Below are 21,673 nucleotides of genomic sequence, written 5' to 3' on the forward strand. Positions count from 1 at the left end.
TTAAGAGTGGCTAAAATTAATGCAGACTCTTTAAAATAGCATATGTGTAAGAAAAACAAAATATAAATATTATGCAAGACTGCAGCAAACTGTATTTATCCATCTCATGTTACCAAATTGGAATAATTTCCTATACCATCTTTCTCAGAGCTGTTCTGGGAAGTAACTACTGGTAGCAATAATAGCACAACAATGAAACCTAAGATACACACAGGTCTATGTATTCCAAAGTGGTAACGTTAAAGTTTTATTATTAATCTGAATTTGAAAAGACCAGTCTGAGAAGTACCGAGCTTTAGCCATTGAATAAAATACTGTCCTTATGTATTTTAAAGTAATGTTGCTGAGCCGTTTCATTAATCTATATATGCATATACTCTGACTCCGTTTTCTAATAATCTAAATGTTTTACCTTAAAAATTCTAACAGCGAAGACATATTGAATAATTAAGAGTCAGAAACTGTGATAAGTGCTTTCCATGCACATAATATCAGGGTTCCCTAATTGTGAATTCTTTTCACTTTTAAAGGTTATTTTTACACAAGTCTTCTCAGGGAAACACATTCAGCTTTGATATCTGCAAAAGCTACGGGTGGAGGAACTGTCAGGGAACTTATTCTAATACTCAGAAGTAAAACTGTCAAGTATTTTAATCCATCAAACTTGTTTTTCTTTTTCATTAATGAAGATAGACTCCTTGGGTAAGAATTCCAGACCCAGTAAGGAGACATATTTTTCACAAACCCATTCTATCTGGAATGGGAAATCAAAGACCCTTTTACCTAAGACTTACTAATGTAACAGATCATTTTACTTCCATTCTTAATAAAATTAGCCCTGGAGACTCTGTTTTTCTAAAATTGTTTTTAGAATTGAAGTCTATCAGAATTACCTGCAAATCTTGTTAAATATCTATCTAGTAAATGTTAGAGGTGGCCAATATTGTCAAAGGTAGGCGCTCCAACTTAGTTAAATACTCTACATAAGCAATTTCAGCTTTTGTAGAAATTAGGCTTTAAAAAAACACACCATGTGTTTTATTGATTGCATTAATAAAATCAGATTAAGGACTCTGCATTTAAGTGAGAAGCCTTCTAAAGAGACATCACTGAAAATAGAGCAGGATTGATTAAGAGATTAGTCTCAGACTTTCATCTTGCCTTAGATTGTTTAAAACTCTTTATATTAGATTACTTTCAAAGATGACTTTAGTGCCTCAATCCCACTTAGTAAAATGCTGCAAATCATTCCATGCTTACAGAGAAATGTGTGCCAGATGACTTACCTGTCTTGTTGATATCAAGACCTGCTAATTTCAAGGCTAATTCATTGCTGTTGCCACTTGCAGAGGAAACCAGGATATCATGTATTGCATTTCTTCTACCTGTTCTTCCTGAGGCAATAAAATCTGCATACGTAGTTTCCACATCAGTCATTGCTACCAAATATCCACATAGCAGGGACTACAAAAGAAAGTAAAATTAATAGGTAAATATAATGGTAGTCAATGCTAAACATTTAACAAAGACAACTGTTAAACTACCAACCTAGTATATGAATGTGAAACAACTGTCCTGTTTGCAGGTTCACAAAACAAGTAATGCCTTTTCTGATCCTAAATATTTAAATCAAAGGTCTGGGAACCTTTAATGTACAGGGCCTGGTAGTACATATTTAGGGTCACATGATCTCTATTCCAACTACTCAACTTTGTCCTTACAGTAAAAAAGCAGCCACAGCCAATACGTAAAACAAATGTTATAAACAAACTTTATTAACAAAAATAGGGAATGGGCTAGATTTAGCCTACATGCCATAGTTTGTTGACATTTAGTTTACATTATAAAATTATCTTTCTCTAATACCATTTTAGTCATTCTTCAACTCCAGAGAGAACTTGCGATCAGGTGGGGGGCGTTGAGTGAAAAGTAGTTCATCCTAGGGATAAGCAGTAAGTGAGAGCATTGTCTGTACAATTTGTTAACGAAATGGACCAAAATTCAGTTTGCTTTTTATTACCACTATGCACCATGCACCAGCAATTCTAAATATTTTCAGTGATCAAGTACTGCTCTCAGTCCAGAAAAACAGCCCCTACGCTCCCCTCAGTAAGTCATTACTTGAGAGGAGTAACATATACTCTTGATTAAATCTTGGAAATAAAATGTAAAAAGGTATAAAAACTGATTACTCAAAACCCTCTCATTTCTATCATTAAAATGGCCATACTCCCCAAAACAATTTACAGATTCAATGCTATTCCTAGCAAACTACCAATGATACTTTCCACAGAATTAGAAAAAAATCATTCTAAAATTCATAAAGAACCAAAAAAGAGCCCAAATGGCCAAAGCAACCCTAAGAAAAATAAAAATAAAAAACCAGAAGCATCACACTACCCAATTCTAAGCTGTACTACAAGGCTACAGTAACCTAAAACAGCATGACACTGGTACAAAAACAGACAAAGAGACCAATGAAACAGGTTAGAGAACCCAGAAATAAAGCCACACTTAAAGCCATCTGATCTTCAACAAAATTGACAAAAACAAGCAATGGGGAAAGGACTCTCCAATAAATGGTGCTGGGATAACTGGCTAGCCACATGTAGATTGAAACTGGACCTTTTCCTTTCACCATGTACAAAAATCAATTCAAAGACTAAGTCAATTTCAATTGATTAAAGACTTAAATGTAAAACCTAAAACTGTAAAAACTCTAGAAGAAAACATAGGGAATACAATTCTGGACATAGGCCCTTGCAAAGAATTTATGTCAAAGACTCCAAAAAGAATTGCCACAAAAGCAAAAATTGACAAAGGGGACACAATTAAACTAAAGAGCTTCTGCACAGCAAAAGAAACTATCAACGGAGTAAACAGATAAACCACAGAATGGCAGAAAATAGTCTCAAATTATGCATCTGACAAAATTCTAATATCCAGAACTGAAAAGGAACTTAAACAAATCAACAAGCGGTGGATCACGTCTGTAATCCCAGCACTTTGGGAGGCCAAGGTGGGTGGATCACCTGAGGTCAGGAGTCCGAGACCGGCCTGACCAAAATGGTGAAACTCCGTCTCTACTAAAAATACAAAAATTAGCCAGGTCTGGTGTTGGGTGCCCGTAATCCCAGCTACTTAGGAGGCTGAAACAGGAGAATCACTTGAACCTGGGAAGCAGAGGTCACAGTGAGCTGAGATCACGCCCACTGCACTCCAGCCTGGGTGGAAAGAGTGAAACTTCATCTCGAAATAAATAAATAAATAAATAAATAAATAAATAAATAAATAGATAGATAGATAAATAAATAAATAAAAGCAAAAACCAAACAGCTCCATTAAAAATGGGCAATGGATATGAACAGACACTTCTCAAAAGAAGATACACACATGGCCAACAAGCATACGAAAAACTGGCCAACCTAATCATTAGAAAAATGCAAATCAAAACTACAATGAGATACCACCTCACACCAGTTAGAGTGGCTATTACTAATTAATTCAAAAATTAACAGATGCTGGTGAAGTTGCAGAGAAAAGAGAACACTTTTACACTACTGATGGGAATATAAACTAGCTCAGCCACTCTGGAAAGCATTTTAAAGATTTCTCCATGAACTTAGAACTACCATTAGACCTAGCAATCATATTACTGGGTATATACCCAAAGGAATATAAATCATTCTTCCATAAAGACACATGCACACGTATGTTCATCAGCACTTTTCACAATAACAAAGACATGGAATCCACCTAAATGCCCATCAACAGTGGATGAGATCATGTCTGTTGCAGCAACATGGATGGAGCTGAAGGCCATTATCCTAAGTAAATTAATGCAGGAACAGGAAACCAAACACTGCACATTCTCACATATAAACTGAGTACAAATGGACAAAAGAAGGGAACAATAGACACCAGGGCCTATCTGAGGATGGAAGGTGGGAGGAGGGTGAGGATCAAAAAACTATAGGGTACTATGCTTATTACCTGGGTAATAAAATAATCTGCACACCAACCCCCCTAAATATGCAATTTACCCATGTAACAAACCTGCATATGTACCCCTTGAACCTAAAATAAAAGTTGGAAGCAAAACAAACAAAAATAAACCAAAACCACCTCATTTGTAAAATTCTGAATTTGGAAATTCTCTCCTCTCGTCACAGCCACCTTTTCTTTCTCTTTTCTCTTATACTCAATGAACCAATTCTTTATACTGATGCTGTCTTTAATTCCTTGAATCACTTTTTAGTTTCCTCTAGGTCCAGCCCTACTTGAATCAGTTACGCACTACTTTATGTAGTTTTTTTTATTAGCATCAAGAAGTTCCTTTGATCTATTGTTATCTTTACTTCTGTACCTACACTTCACTGCTGGGAAAACACTATAGTATATTTTCTCTGATCTCAGTACTGGGTGGTTGAGTGTTACCAGAAAAAGTCACAAAATTGTGCCAATTGGCTCAACTAGAAATTTCTGGCTCTATTATTAGTATACACTTGGATGGAGTTGCCCAGAAATTCTTCGGTTCACCTCTAGTTGACTCTTCCTTATGCTATTCTCTTTGGGAAGGATTCCAAAGCCTTTCCAGTCTACACACCAGACACCACCTACCTTAAGAGACGACTCTGCATCTTCCTTTGAGAAGATACAGGACATCTGTTACAAATTCTCTAAAAATTCTTCCTTTTTCAAACAACATTTCTCAGTATAATCACCATTCTTTCTTTTTTGGATGAATTGACCTGTCTTTCTAAGACATGCTATTGATTTTATTTCCTTCCACCTCTAATGTCATTACCCACTGCCCATTAACATGACACATGTTGGAGAATATATTTTCCCTCATTTCTTTCCCTTGATATCCATTACAGGTTCTAATAAGGCAGAAACTGCATTTTGTTAATATTTTAATCACATACAATTTCTAGCAGAGTTGTTTGCTAGTGTTAAATAAGAATATGTTAAATAGAACTGACCAATGAGGAAGAAATATATTAATCACCTTTTATCGGTGACCACAGAAAACTTTCCTGCTTCCTGATTGTACTAAATTACTAAATCCTAAAAATTCATCTACTTCAGTCTAGAAGTTTTATAGATGAAGAACCTGAGGACCAGATAATTCAAGTGATCTGACCATATTCACATAGTTAATAATTTAATCTGCCCGTATTCACATAGTTAATGAATTAAGTACTTGGAACTTAAGTCTGCAAAGTTCCTGCCCACACTTTTTACTTTACCAGGCAGCCTGTCTATGAGTAAGTCAGAGTTTGAATAAAGTTTTTGGACCTCGGAATAATTCAGTGTTATTAGTGGTAAAGATATTTTCATTATCTGCATTACCATTAACCAACACAGTGTTTGGTTTCTACATTACTTCAAAGGTTTAGAACTGAACATGCACATCAACCTAGCAAAAACATCTTATAAATATTTAAGGAGAGGTGGAGTCACAAGACATATTCAAGCTCTTTTCACAATAATTTTCAATCTTAGTCTCTTTTTATAGCTTTTAAAAACATAGGCTTAGGCCAGGCATGGTGGCTTATGCCTGTAATCCCAGACTTTGGGAGGCCAAGGCAGGCAGATCACGAGGTCAGGAGTTCAAGACCAGTCTGACCAACATGGTGAAACCTCGTCTCTACTAAAAATACAAAAAGTAGCTGGGCGTAGTGGCGCACGTCTGTAATCTCAGCTGTACAGGGGGCCAAGGCAGGAGAATCACTTGAACCCAGGAGGCGGAGGTTGCAGTGAGCCAAGACTGGGCTACTGCACTTCAGCCTGGGTGACAGAGAGAGACATCATCTCAAAAAAACAAATAAAGAAACAAATAGGCTTAAAAAAGCACAAGTGCTATTATTTCTGATCTGATAACAATGCTGTAAAATAGGAAAACAAATCCTCATTTTTCAGATGAAGAAAATAAGTCTCAGAGATTTTAAGTAACCATGAAATCATACATATTACCATGACTTAAACTATGGGTATATGTCTTTGGGTTTTCTGTAAAGGGCGGTGTACTTTGCAATAAAGGTCCCTGTTTTTTGCCATTATCATTTCTAACTGCCATAATAATACATACCCTTGTAGGGTTTTATATCTAATTCTCCTTGCTGAAAATAGTTTTTAAAAGATTTGAAATACCAAAAATGAGGCAGAGAAAGTGGTAAAAATTTCCATGGGAAGGTATATATTAAAAGAAAGTGTCTTGTATTATGATTTATCTATTTGGGATTTTTAAAAGATCCTGGTGGCAATCCTACTTGTACGAGGGTAACCAACAACTTACTCTGAATTTTTATTTAGTCCACTCCCAAGTAATGAACACAGGAAGGAAGAAATGAGGTTATGAGAGACATAAAAGTATATTGTGCTTACTTTTAAAATCTTCATATATAGCTTTCATTTCAATTGAATGAAAGACAATGTGGACAATTGTGAGAAGAGGTTATTCCTGTAAAGTTGAAATATATTTTTAGTTCAATGGGCATCCAATTCTGCTTCTTTAAAGTAACATGGAAACTAAGTAATGGATATCCAATTACACTAGCCAATATAATTATTATAATACAAATAGCTATTGCTATAAAAGTAATATTTCATTGCTAATTATGTTTTCTTTCTCTAAATAGGTCTATTTTCCAATAAAAGAACAATAGCTAACAAACAACACACACCAAATATGTGAATGAAGGAAAGCATACAATTACATTTTTAAACAAAATATATATTGTATACTCCAGATTTTCTCTATGATTATAGTGCTTTTAGTTAATTCCCCTTAAGTGCTCAAAAATAGATATTTTTACCTGCATGGTGGTTATGGTTTTTTTTTTTTCAGTCAAGCATTTAGACACTGCTAATTTAGTGATATGACTCCAAGAGATAAATATCTTTTACGTCAAGTATACCTGTATAGATGACTTGTACTTCTGCTTTGAAATTCTGGAGAACAGCCATAAAAATTATGGTTGACAGATATTCACCCCCCAAAATTACAAAGTTCAAAAAAAGCCAGATAAATGTCAGCAGCAGATGGAAGTGTAATAGACCAGCAAGTAGCACATATTCTGACTTTATAAAAATAATCAGGAAAAAATCTGGAAAACTTATTAAAAGTAGACTTTGACTCTTTACTAGAGTTTCCTGTCTATGTTGCTATAATTGGAATTTTCTAGACATAACCAAATGATAGTATTGAATACAGACAAGGTAATATGGTGTTACTCTTTTGTATCCAGTTATACCAAAGATGCAATTATACTAATATTCGGCCCTATGGGATAGGGAAAAGAGGGAAATGGACACTTTATTATTTAAATACTGAACTAAAGTTGTATTACATTTTAAAGCATAAATCTCTAAAACCTGACATCTAAAAATTCAATCAAAATCTATGAATTAGAAATAAGCTTGCTCTTTCTTTTCCCCATTCTTAAAACAGCCTCACTCTCTTACTCTTTAGCAACAGAAGCAATATTGCTGCTCTACAAATACTTTATATAATGGATTTCAAAACTGAGACTCATGATCTGTGTTTTCCTTTTTTATGCTATCTTTTTAAAATTCCATACACACAAATTTTTTGAGTGAATAAAGCAGAAGGTAGAATTTATAGATTTAGATAGATTTCAAGAGGCTATGAAAAGCATGTACTTACGTCTCCTACGTTAAACAAACTGAAGTGTTCCACATCGATGGATTCTAGAAGTTGGGACTATGATGTTGCTAAAATGATTTTTATAGTGACATTGAGTCATGAGCCAAATGGTGACTGGATAACATGCTAATTTTACTCCTGTAAATGGGACACATGAAATGAGATTCACAGACTTGGAGGAAAGAATGGAGAGAATGTCATTAGCATGCACTGAAGACTTCTCTTTAATCTGAATACTATGATTTAAGTAAGAAAGAAAGAAAAAAAAAGAAAGAAAATTCTCCTTATTCCACTGTTACAAAATGCAATTATACAACTTCTCAACTTTGACTTTGTGAAATCATGGGAAGCATGTTTAAAGCCCTTGAGCAGTTTACTACGTGTTTAATGCTTGGTCTACATTAGTATTTCTGAATTGTTTTGGTCTCAGATATCTATTACATGCTCAAAAATTATGAAGAACTCCACTTAGCTTTCATTTGCCAGGGATAAATCTACCAATATTTAACATATCGGAAATTAGAAAAATTGAAAAAATTAAATAATTACTAATTCACCTCAAATACTATTAATAAACCCATTATACTTTATATAAATATTTAATGACAATAAAATATATTCTCCAAAGCAAAAAAATAAATAAATAGTGACAAGCGTGGCATTGATTTACATTTGTAACTCTCTGGCTTAATTTTGCAAATGTCTGGTTTAATAAAAGACATCTGGCTTCTCATATTTGCTTCTGCATTCAGTCTCTCTTAATATGTTGTTTTAGTTGAAGTATATAAGAGAATCTGGCTTAACAGAGATATTATTATTTTAGCTGGAAAAGTGAGGAGAATTTTAATAGCTTTTTCAGATAATTGTGGCTTTTCTTCAATGTGGAATCTAAAGTCATATGAATATGCTTTCCATACTCTGCCTTTAGAAAGTTCCCATTGTCTTTCTTGCAGTTTGAAATGGTCTTTTGTCCACACATTTTTTTCCTTTTTTTTTTTTAAACTATCAGACATTGGTCATCTGGAAAATATTGGTACACTGGGTTATGTAAATTTCCCAAATGGTAGCACATTTAATTATACAATATCACATTTGTTAGCAATACCACCTATCTCATCTGAAAAGTCTTTAAGAATTGGGAAACTGACAAATTCACAGGGTCAGATAAGAAGTTTTCCAAAATTATAACTTTTGTTTGAAAGTTCAGATTTTTTCACTGGCAAAAGATACTGTTAGATTTTGCTTTCCTAGAAGTGACAAGGTCACTTTGTTCATTTTCAAGAAAATCTCTGCCAAATGTCCAAGTTTGTACAACTGCAGTTTGCCTGTCACTTCTTTCAAGTAAAAATGGTGATCCAAGAAAATAGTGTCTAGCTCAGCTCTCAACCCACAGTTGCACAAGGTGCTTTACTTGTGATAACCATGTGTTTGATACACAACAGAAGTACTTCATGAGATGTCCCATTTCATCACACGAATATTAAAAAGATGTGTACTCAAAGGTCGAGATTCAAGAAAATGAATTTTTTTTTTTTTACTGCTGCATCAAGTACATTCTTAGGTAAGCCTGGCACTAAAAAAAATACTAGTTGTGAGTGTGTAGGGGTGCAGAATACATAGATCACTAGGAAAGTTTGGTGCCGCTGACTTGCTTAGTGCAAAAGTGCCAGCAGTTCCCTGCCCACCCCCGCCTTGCTTTTGCATAATTCCTGCAAATGTCAGCCTTTCCCCCCCCTCCCCGAATGGCAACATTACTTCATTTCTCCTCTCAAACTTTCTTTAGATCAGACTCAAATACTTTTTCCCCCTACAATGTTTAACACATAAAAACTTTAAAATGAGAAACTTCACCTGTAAATGTTTAAAATGTTAGAAGTATTATCTTTCTTTAGAAAATATTTTTATAATTGGGCAATGAGTGACCTCAAAGCTACTCATAAATCCTTATACTAATTTCTGGTTTACCCCTATACTATCCTTAATAAAAACAATTTTTTTTTCTATGCTCTTTAAATTTTATTTGTATCTTGCTTTCTTACTCCCCATAGCAAATCTTACCTAATAACTTTGTGGAGACCAAGGTCATCATTCATCTTCAATCCTCTTTCTTTATTGTCACATTTAAAGTCATCCATCTCTTTATTCAAGAGTCCTTTTGCCCACCATTATTAATACCTGACTGGTGTTCTTGATTCTATCTTCGCCTCCATTATCATTCCTTCAATTCTGCCTCTTGCTTCTGGAGTCACGATTTTACTTCAGCTACTTCTTTAACATCTTTCAAATTGCTTACATTTTCCCTGTTATAAAATCTTCTATCTTTTAACTCTGTATTTTTTTCTCTTTCTTTCTTTTTTTTCTCTTTCTTTTTGAGACAGCGTCTCGCTTTGTTGCCCAGGTTGGAGTGCAATGGAACAATCAATCCTGTATGTTCTTTAAGACATTCATCTCTTTTTATTTCATTTACTCCCATATAGGAAAAGAGGTAGATACTAGTTTTCCCTGCTTCCTCTACACTGCTTTATTTTTAATTCCCCTTGTAATTTTATACATATATCTAAGGAGAACTGTTTTCCCAGGAACTATCACTACAGATTATTCACCAAATGCAAGTCTTTTCACAATAGTCATTCATATCAAATTGTATATAGCATTTTACATGGCAGTTTTTTTGTTGTTCTTTTTGTTGTTGTTGTTGTTGCAATTTTGCTCTTGTTGCCCAGGCTGGAGTGCCATGGCACAATCTTGGCTCACTGCTACCTCTGCCTCCCGGGTTCAAGAGAGTCTCCTGCCTCAGCCTCCTGAGTAGCTTGGATTACAGGCATGCACCACCATGCCCAACTAATTTTGTTTTTATAGTAGAGATGAGGTTGCTCCATGTTGGTCAGGCTGGCCTCGAACTCCCGACCTCAGGTGATCCACCCACCTCGGCCTTCCAAAGTGTTGGGATTACCTGTGTGAGCCACCGCACCTGGTCTTTTTTTTCTTTTTGAAATGTTCTTCTCCCTTGGCTGCCGTAGTTACTGTAGTCTTTTGGCTGCTTTATAATCTTCCTGTACTTCTTGCTTTTCCCACTACTTATCTCTTAAAATAAATCTTTATTCTCCTTTTTGTTTTTTATGCTCTTTCTGGTAATCCCATTTACCCTAATAACCTTAACTGCCACCTGTGAATTGATGCTACTCAAATCTATAATTCTGGGACCTGATATTTTTTAAAGCTTCACTAGAGAATTTCTACTGACTGTTAAATACTCCACTATGGATGTCTTTAAAAATCTCAAATTCAGTATATTCAAAATGGGATCTCTTGCTTTCCTCATCTCCACCTCTGCTCACAAAACTGTTCATTCTTTCTATTATTTTGTTTATATCTCCACTTTTTTCTCAGGTATCAATAATAGAAATCTCAGAATTGTATTCAATTACTCCCTCTCACTAATTCTTCACATCCAATAATTTCTCAAAACTCACTAGTTAATTCCATCTATTCAATCTCTCTTAAATATTCTTCATTCCATTCTTCTGGCAACAACCTTCATCATCTCTTTCTTGACTGTTGCAACTGTAGTCTAACAACTCAACTTATCTAAATCTCTTCTCCAATTTACCCTTTAAAGGGTCAGCAGAATTAACTTTATAAAACATAAATAGTGCTCAAAAATCTTCAGTTGTTCCTAGGAACCCACAAAACATAGTTCAATTTTTTGATGGCCCTTAAGAGTTTGAAGCCAATCTACTTTACTAGCCTCGTTTCTCACAGTATCCCTTCTGTTCATAATAAGGTCCAATCACAGCAGCACATGTAATACTCTTGGTATTCTCCTGTTGGTCTTCTCAACCTTTTTCATCTTTCCAGTTACACTCTTTCTCCATCTCCAGGTAGAATAAATAACTTTGTTATTGTGTTGATTTAATTCTGTCTTATATGAGAATTTATTATTTTCACGTTGACCTCTTTATATTATATTTCTGGGTCGTTGATTTTCAAATCCACTGCAACATATGGCACAGAGTTTTGTATTTTGCTCCTAAATCCACAAAACGTATTGTGTAGATTGTTCTTGATTATCTTACTCAAGATCCTCCTTGTGTAAGTAACTTGATCGAGGTCATACAGTTGTTCATAGTAAAACTAGGCTAAGAGAGCTTGTGTCCTTATTCTTACCCAGTTCATTTTCCTGTCTAATAAAATATTTTTTATAAACTTAAGAAGATAAATGCAATTATGATCTCTAGCACTTTCTTTTCTTATATTCACAATGATAACAAAATACTTTTTAAAATAACAGCAATAGAAAGCACCTAGAGTCCCGAGTAATCTAACCTATTTTCACTTTGTTGATGGCTCCCTCTTTTAAGTTTTTCATCAAATATATAAGATGAAAGTAGCAAATTAAAGCATAGAATAATTTGTTCTGTTCTCTTGTTACGGCTTTTTATATCATTTATTCATTTATTTAATATTTCAAAGGGATTATAAATCATTTATCTGCTAATCTTTGCAATACCCCTGCTGAGACAGTCAATTAGCTGCAGAAGTACTGCTGGTTGGCAAGTGACAAGTAATATTACTTGCACATTACAAAAGAAGAAACAAAAGCAGCGAGAGGTTAATCGACTTGACCAATGTCTTACCCAGTCAGCGGCAGTACTGACGTCAGAAAGGGGAGCAGGGTTTATTCATATCAAAATCGCAAACGCATTAAGGGCCTGGGGCTGGTGGTGTTCTTTGTTATATAACACTTGCCAAATTATTTATTTTGTCTTTTCCTTGACTGGCTCTGTAAGAGTCCAAGGAAGAAAGATACTTTTAAAATCTATAACCTCTCATTTATCTATGAGTTTTCCTCCTATGTTAAATAAATATTTAGATTTTCAAAGGATTTTAGAACACTGACACAGTTCTCAAAATAACTTATATTAACTTTTCATCTTTAAAATCACAAAAAGGATCTAGTCAAGTTCAGTAATATTTTCTGGTCTGTTCCAAGATATAATACTGACCATAAGAATAACAAAACTGCTACGATTTAATAGTGCCTTATGAATAATAGCAATAACAAAAATAAATATCACATATGTGCCAGATATCACACTCTTTGTATATGGAGTATATAACTTAAATTTCTTAAGAACTCTCTCAAAATAGTATTCTCATTATTTCACTTTTAAAGATTAAATAATAAAGGTTTAGAAATCTTAAGTCATGAAACTAGTAGGTGATTCAACCATTTACAGTTACCATTTTCCAATATTTGCATTGGGGTATAAACTTACTTCATTTTCTGTTAATGGTTTGCCATCAATATTTCTTTTTAAATATGTAAGTAGTTTACATTATGTTTTGAAGTATTACTCCATAGGGTGACAGTCTATTGATATCTCAACAGTATCTGGGTTTTGAATATTATGATCTGCTATGCAGAGTATTAATGACACCACCATCTTTTTCTTGATTTCTGTATTTGTTCTACAAAGACTTCCTATTCCATCTCCCACAAATCTGGTTTAATTATCCAGATGATGGTCCTCATATTCAGTTGCCTCACTGTCAGGGCTGTTTTGCCTTGTGATAGTAAAAGCACACTCTCTTGAGAAGACCTAGAAAAATATTGACACCTAAAAAAAGGCTTCCAAAGTACTTTTTAAAATGCAAAATTGAGATTAAAAGTATGTTTATTTAATATTATCAGCACTAATATTACAACTCATAAAATGCATCTCCTACTTAGTTATGTAATAAATTATATTAAATATGTGATTTGGTACATTTTAATATATTTGATAAAATGTAGTATGGAGCTTCCAAAAGTGCAATTGCCCAGGATGGGGGAAAGCTCAAAAATGACCCTGCTCATAATGAACTAGAAGTGACTTCGATTGGCAGGTTGAGGCAGAGACGCTAGGCCATGAGAATAAGAGAGCAGGGGTACAGTGGAGAAGACTGCCTGGTGAAATAGGAGAGTCAGAAATTAGTGATTTATTGAATGGGAAGCATGAAGGTAGGGGATTCTAGGTTGACAATTTTAGAGTTGCGTCTAGATTTCTAACTTGGATAAATGAGAGGCCAGTGCTGTTTAGTGAAGGCAAAAGGAACAGCAACATGGAAAGTCTAAGAATGCCATTTTAATATGTCACAATGCTATATTTAAGTTAAACTCGGTGATCTTTTCTGAATGAATGACAATACATTAATTAAAAACACATATTTCATACACATGTTAATATCTGCTATTCTGCAAGCACTTTCTGTAGTGTCTAAATATCTACTCCAACTGAAAAAGTGCTTAAACACTTCAATATGCCTCTTTTCAGCCAAAAAGAAAAACAGTTGCCATGACCATGTTTCAGCATATTTTAAATCTACACATAATCACTGCCAATTTATAACATCTTCTCTGCAGATGCTAATTTCCTATATAGCATTTTTTGCAAATGTAATTGTTCAGTATCATAATTAATGTTTTTCATTGCTATTACCTGTCTGAATGTTGTTAGAATTTTTTGTTAATCTTTTTATTAATGGAATGCTTTTCAGTGAAATGTGTAATCCTCTTTTTCTCTGACACTGTTATAAGTTATTTCAAAGATTTTCCATACACTTGTTTTAAATATAATTTTCAAATTTTTCAGGCTATTTTAAGTCAGTAGAATAGGCTCTAGAGAAAAGAAAATACTGAAGAACAGAAATGTGATTTAAATGTAAGTGTAAATAAGAAAGTATTCATTTGGCTAATGAGAAATATACCCATGTATATAAAATATATAATGAATATAGCAATCAATAGTTCAAAATGAGATTATCCACTGAACTATTTTTAAATATTAGTGAAAAGATGTGATCAAATCACAATATTAACAAAATAAAAAAATTTATTAGGTAACAAGATAAACAATATGTGTATTTATTTTGGCCAAGAGACAAGTTGTTATCTGGGAAAATCATGACACGTTGTATATTATCAAAGTTGCAATCAATATGAGCAGCTCTACTATTGACTCTATTATCAAGACTAGAAATTGTTATTATGACTCTATTCCATTACCAGGAATGTTCAAGAAACTATTTAAAATGGTAAACATTAATTTTAACAAATAAATACCAATCCATCTGATGAAGAGGTTTCTGTGAACTGATGCATTAAAGGATCTCAAAATCTTTCCTTTGACTACAATACAAACTACTTGAGATTTATATTTTCTAGTTTGCACTCTAAATTTTAGGAAAGTGTTTTATGAACAATTCAGGGCACAAAGTAAATACTTAAAAATAAAAATGCTTGAATTCATTACCTTGTGGTACAAATTAGAATGTCTTTCATATTTACATAACTATAAGACTTTTTATTTCAGCATTATGCATTAACAATGTTTGTGTCTAATTCCCATAATATTTTGTGTCAACCAAACTCATTTGAGTGATAATTAGAAGATCTGGTGCTTATCTTCTAGGCTTTAATCATTGCATGTTACTTCTTTAATTCACACCAACTTTTAATATCTTATAACACAACCAAAGACACTATAAACACATAGAATAAGCACTATGCAAATAACTCAGGATAAAACAGTTTTCAGATGTGAAATTATAGCCTTGCTTGGCTATACTTCCAACTAAGTGCTTCATCTGAATAGAGGTGTTCAACCCAGCTGCATATATAAGTCACGTAGGGTGACTTTTAAACTTACCAATTGCTGGCCCCACTATCAAATCTGATTATTATCTACATGAAAATAATTGTTTTTCAACTGAGCTTTATTTTCTTGGTTGCAAAGGCAGCACACACACACACACACACACACACACACACACACTCTCACTCTTCCTAGTACTTTTAGAAATTATAGAACAGGGTTAAGCATAACTATTGAGTTTTAATGCTACTTATCAACATGTTAAAATGCAAATGAGTATTAAAAATAAGCTGTTTTACATATATATTTCAAGTCTTATAGAAATCCTTAGGAAATTAATATGAAATGGGAAAACACAAAAATCTTGTTGCTTTCTGTATTCCCTCGCCTGTGGCAATGCAAACAACAGAAATCACTCTGGGACTTCAATTAACCCATTGATGCCGGAGGTTGCAAATTTCTTTTGTGAAAAGTCAGACTTTGGTGACGACCTTGAGCAGTGGGATGTAAATGACTCCCACAAGTTTAGCGTTCCAATAATGGAACACTAGGCATAAATAGGTTAAGGAAGGCTAGAATAGATTAGGTCCAGCCAACATTGTCTCTCTCTGCCATCTCCCTCTAAGGTATGACAACTCCAGTCCCCACCTTATTGTCTCCAACTATAATCTCCTCTACTAAAATGTGTTTTTATACTTAACGTTATACAGTAATTCACCTGTAAGTGCAAATGCAAGCAGAGTCATTTAAAGAAGAAAGGAAAATGTTCTCACAAATTTTTAACACAGAAACAGCATTTCAAGAGTGAGTTACAAAAAAGTAAAATTGAAAAATATTTCTCACAGCTAATACTTGCAGGTAATACTATCATCCTTCTCACAAAAGCAAGACGGATGAGGCATAGAAGGAACGTGGTGTTGAGGGCAATGAAAATAAGCAGTTACTGCAACCTGTTACAAGCGGCATTCAATTGATTAGAAGACAGGGGATTCAATGCCATAATTTTTACAGTACTTGCTTGCCATCTGATGCTGGGAAAAATATTAATTTCTCTGCACTTCAGTTTTCATGCCTCCAAAATGTGGATTCTCAAACTAAAGAAATATTTCAAAACTTGTTGAGGTCTAAAAATTGCTGACCTTAGTGTCTGTGTGCCCTTCATAAAGGGCAAGTTTTCATGAAGTGTGGTATTCTTCTAAAAGGCCTTTGAAGTAAGAAAAAGCTATATTTAGAAAGCCCATTCAGTGTCCCTGGGTGTTCTCATGTCTTGCTGCTATTTATAACCAGGTATAGGCCAATAGGACAACAGCTTTGCTTTAACTAATAAGTGCCCAGGATTCTGAGAGTTAAAGACAAGTTTTTCATTTTTCTAAGTGTGGATTTAAGAAATCATTGAATACAGGAATTTTTTAAAATTTGTTTGCTGAATTGCCCAGTTGTTACCTGGCCTGACATGGAAGATTTAAAAGGTCGCATTTCTGTTTGGACATATAGTTGTTACCCTGCTGTTTTACCATCGTCCTCTTACAGGGTAAACATGTTCAACTGTTTTGAGTTTGTGAGTGTGAATGCTTCTTATGGTTTGTTTTTCTTATGAATTTCATGCCCATTTATTCCAATTTGAATGCAGGTAGAAATATATAAAATTCTTAAAGAACTTATTTTCATTCTTATGAATCTTATTGATTTTATTGTAATACAGAGAACTTTACTAATTTTATAGATATTTGTAGAGTAAAAAACATTGACACAGTTTGGCTTTGTGTCCCCACTCAAATCACATCTTGAATTGTGATCCCATAATCCTCACGTGTTGTGGGAGGGACCAAGAGGGAGGTAACTGAATTGTGGGGGTGGTTCCCCCCATGCTGTTCTTGTAATGGTGAGTACTCACAAGATCTGATGGGTTGAAAAGTGTTGGGCATTTCCCCTGCTTGCACTCATTCTCTCTCCTGCCACCCTGTGAAGAGGTGCCTTCCACCATGATTTTAAGTTTCCCGAGGCCTCCCCAGCAATGTGAAATTGTGACTCAATTAAACCCCTTTCCTTCATAAATTACTCAGTCCTGGGTATGTCCTTATAGCAGTGTGAGAATGGACTAATACAAACATCATTAGGAAAAAAATCCCAAAGCCTCAAAAAGAAAGAAAGAAAGAAAAAAAGAAAAGAAGAAAGAGAGAGAGAGAGAGAGAGAGAGAAAGAAAGAAAGAAAGAAAGAAAGAAAGAAAGAAAGAAAGAAAGAAAGAAAGAAAGAAAGAAAGAAAGAAAAGAAAGAAAGAAAGATTGATTTCTGGAATTACATGGTATTAGCAAGAGAGATTAGTACCAGTAGACTAGAAGCTGACTAGCACTGTAAACAGCTTTTAACTATACTAGCTGCCTGAAGAAAGATTATCTGACTCAGGGATGACTTGTCTTTTGTTCATAATTTTTTAAATACAATCTCACACAGAAACGTTGAAATGACAGTAAAAAATACAGTAAAAATGGCTTATTTCTGAAGCCATTTGAGAGTAAGCTGTCAACCCCAAACACTTCCTACAAACATATCCAACTATTAACAAGAAAATCTGACAATTAACACTGATACATTACTATAGTACTGTCTAAACCTCAGACTTGTTGAAATTTTGTCAATTATCCCAATAATGCCCTCAATAACAAAAGGATTAGCCTGAAATCACGTTTCATTGAGTTGTCCTCTCTTAATTTCTTTTATCTGGTAATTTTTCTTGGATTTCCCTTGAAATTCATACCCTTAAAACCTTTAAAGATACAGACTAGTTATTTTGTAGGATTTAGCTGTTTGTGTTTGTCTCATGATTAGATTCAGAAGATGAGTTCTTTGGCAGGAAAGTCAGTGAAGCTCTATTCTCACCACATTCTATCAATAGACAACTTGGGCAAACTTTTAATTTGTACCCTTATTGGGATACTAATTTTACTCATTTGATTAAAAGGTGCCAGTCCTCTCCACTGTAAAGTTATTTATTTCTTTTTTAATATTAATACATTTTGTGGCAAGATACTTTGTGCTTATGTAAATATCCTATTTCTCACTAAACATAATGTATTCAATTTACTTATATTGATATAAACTCACTGACCATTTTATTAAATTAACTATAATGAGTTTCTATTATTGCTTATTTTGACGCTCAGACTGTTTAAGATTTGCCCAGGGGAAATTCCTTCAATTTGGCCAATGTGTCCTTTGACATCTCTCCATCATTCTTTGATATGTTTCTTAATTCTTGGAACAGTATGTTCTAGGGTCATCTTATGCTTTCTCTGCTCTGAATCAGACATTTCTCCAGAAAGCTCCGGTTCCTTCAATAGGAGAATTGTATATAGACACCAAGATCTGGACACTAGGTGTGCTCATTGCTATTGGGGAATAGCTGCCCCAGGCCTTTGCAATAGACTGAGCTATGGGATTTATGTGTATATAGACATACATACATACATGTGAAAACACCTTCATCTACATTATAGTCACACACATATATACTTTACATCTATATTTAATTCTATATTTGCTATACATATTGAAAACCAGCACTTTCATTCCCCCATTTTCATCCACCACCAGAGTTCATTCTAGCTTTTGCCTATATTATACTTTAACTTCCTCCTCAGACAATGAGAAATACTGATTACCTTCGTTTTTAATATTCTCACTTACTAGATCAGTCTCCCTGTATTTTAACAAATTATTGTTGCTACCACTTTTTTACCCCATACAACATTCTCCCCACCTAGCACAGACTATAACTATCTGTATTGAGTGGTTGCTGTGGCCACTCCCCCATGTAGATGCCCCTCTCCCTCCAATAACTTTCAATATCTCACACTAGGCTTCTCCATGCAGACACCCTCCTTCTACTTCTTGGGCTTTAATAGCCAATGCCCAACCATTGCAATCCCCTGTATACCCACCCTGCCCATGGTGTCAAAGGCTTACTAGGCCTCATCGAATGGCTTTTGGACTAAATTGTTTAAGAAGGGAAAGGACAAGGAAGAGGATGAGGAAAGGAAAGTGGTAAAGAATGGAGAAAAACAATATTTTTTCCTAAAAATATTACAAGTGGTTCTTTAGGAAGTTATAAAGACAATATGCAGTATCAGCTAAATAATTAAGCCTAGATTACATATTCTTTACATATCTATATCTATATGCTGTGTATCTTTATAATTATGACATATGTATGCATCATTTATAGCAATAAAATATGTGACAAAATTTATAATATTTATCTAAATATTTTAGTACCTCACAACTTAAAAAATTATATAGCACAATTCAATGATTAACAGTTCATGTCTGTGAATGGATTTTTAAGTCTCCATGCCAAGAGTGCTTGGGATAGTATCTGTAGTGGTCTTTATTGGATTCTCTTCATCTTTGGCCACTCAGGATTCATATAATGTGCTGGTCAATTGCATACCATTGGTGCTCTGCACCAGCCCATGTTTATCTGAACAAATATACCAGCTGGGTATTTCTCAAAGGGTTGTCTGTAAAACCATATGCAGCAGAATCACCTGAAGACTTTGTCAAAAGGCAGGTCCCCAGGCCTTCTTGATTTCCTGTTCAGAATCTTTATGGGTGGAAATGGTTGTCTGGAACTCACCTCGGGTGATTCTCATGCATTAAATATTGGTGTAACTCACATGTCTACAATTCCTCAGATTTCTGTCTTTAAAATACACACTTTTACTCTATCATTTTTGTATTTGTTATTCAATAAACTTGCTCATGGCTAAATGTGTAAATACCCTCCAAAGTAAAATGTATCTATCTTTTGCAAAATGTCTCTCACCAAATATCTCCACAAAATGAAATGCAACTATCTTCTGAGATCTTATTTTGAGGAATCTTACAGGTCTTCCAGGTTCAGAAAATAACAAGTGCAAAGGTCCTGATGCTGGAAAAGTCTTTTAGGGAAAAACATTCTAGAGGTGAGTGTGTGAGGGGGAAAGTGGTAAATAAGTTTGGACAGTAAGGCAGAATGAACATTGACTAAGGCCATGTAGGTCAAAGAAGGCAGTTTAATTTTTATTTTAAAGGTGATGGGAGCCGGGGTTTTGGACAGTAATGTTACCGGTTTAAATTTCTTTGGAAGATTATTCTGGCTATTGTACTGGTTATAAACTAGAAGGGCTGTGGCAAGAGGGGAAGGAGGAAGATCCTGTAAGAGACTGCTTGTTGCACTAGGTGAGGCAAGCAATGATGGCTTGCAGTAGGGTGAAGACGGTGAGAGGTAGAGGGATTCAGGATAGATTTTAAAGTTAGAGGTGGAAGAGTTTCTCATGGACTAGATGTAGAAACTGTGGGAAAGTGAAAGTTTAAGGATGAATCCAAAGCTTTTGACTTGAGCAACTGGATGAGTTATGGAGATGGAAACAGTTGGAGTGAAAGTGATAGAAAAAAGTAAACTATTTCATAGTATTTGCTAATTCTGAAGTGTCTGTGATATATAAAGTAGAGATATTTAGTAGGAAATGGAAATTATGAGTCTCAAGTTTGGGTGAGTGGTGAAGGCTAGAGGTATGAATTTGGGAGTCATAGTCATCTGCCTATTGAAGCAATGGCAGAATAAAACTCATGTGCACAGACAGAAAACTGTAGAGGGCCAGGAATGAGTTTTAGGGCACTCTAGCAATAAACACTAAGAAATGGAGGCATCACAAAGGAGACCAGGAAGAAATGTGAAGTGAAAAAGGAAGAAAACTGTGAGAGTATGGTGTTCTAAAAGCCAGTCAAGCAAAGCATTAATGTTGGAAATTATGAGAGCTTATTTTCCAAAGTTTGTTGTATTAATAACTTAAAACTTGATATTCCAAAGAGAGCTTTTAGCAAACAGAAAAAAAAGACTGATTCTTTTTTTTTTTTTTTTTCTATTACAAGTGATTGATTGTAACAACATAGGAACTGGAAATGTGAAAAAGGCCTCAATAATTTAGGTAGAACATGATTTTAAAGAAAAGTGTTCATTTAACATACAAGTACACAATGTTAAGACATAATATTTTGTCTTTCTATTAACTGCAGCTACAGCATGCTGTAAGTGAAGATGAATGATTACAGTTTAATATCAAATTCAGGGGAAAATATTTGAGTCTTCATAATTTTAAAATAGATTTTAAAACCTTTATAGGCTTGTGACTTGTCATAAGTGAAACAGAATTTTATAAACGATCATAACAATTTTAGAATCAGAATAAAGTTTACATATAAAATGACTTACTTGAATTCACATGGTTCATTTTTATAGGTGAAGACTAAGACTCGGGTTTTCTGATTACCGAGTATTATTTATTACTTTAACACACTGTCTGGAATATCTTTCAATCATCTATA

The 21,673-nt window shown here is 34.3% G+C and overlaps 1 protein-coding gene across 4 annotated transcripts in view; it reads right to left on the reverse strand.

Moving 5' to 3' along the window:
* LOC105483553 (cAMP-dependent protein kinase inhibitor alpha) overlaps nt 1-21,673 on the reverse strand; it is an 89,939-nt gene that overhangs the window by 5,437 nt on the left and 62,829 nt on the right. For 2 of the 4 annotated variants that reach the window (XM_011744434.2, XM_071068072.1), the window contains one exon: nt 1,287-1,464. In XM_011744434.2, coding sequence (XP_011742736.1) covers nt 1,287-1,437 — 151 coding nt within the window. In that variant the 5' untranslated portion in view covers nt 1,438-1,464. Of the gene's footprint in view, nt 1-1,286; nt 1,465-6,390; nt 6,467-7,672; nt 7,811-21,673 lie in introns of all 4 variants that reach the window. The other 2 variants (XM_011744432.2, XM_011744433.2) reach the window with 2 other exon arrangements.

This window comes from Macaca nemestrina, chromosome 8 (assembly GCF_043159975.1).
Source record: "Macaca nemestrina isolate mMacNem1 chromosome 8, mMacNem.hap1, whole genome shotgun sequence".
Taxonomy (NCBI): domain Eukaryota; kingdom Metazoa; phylum Chordata; class Mammalia; order Primates; family Cercopithecidae; genus Macaca; species Macaca nemestrina.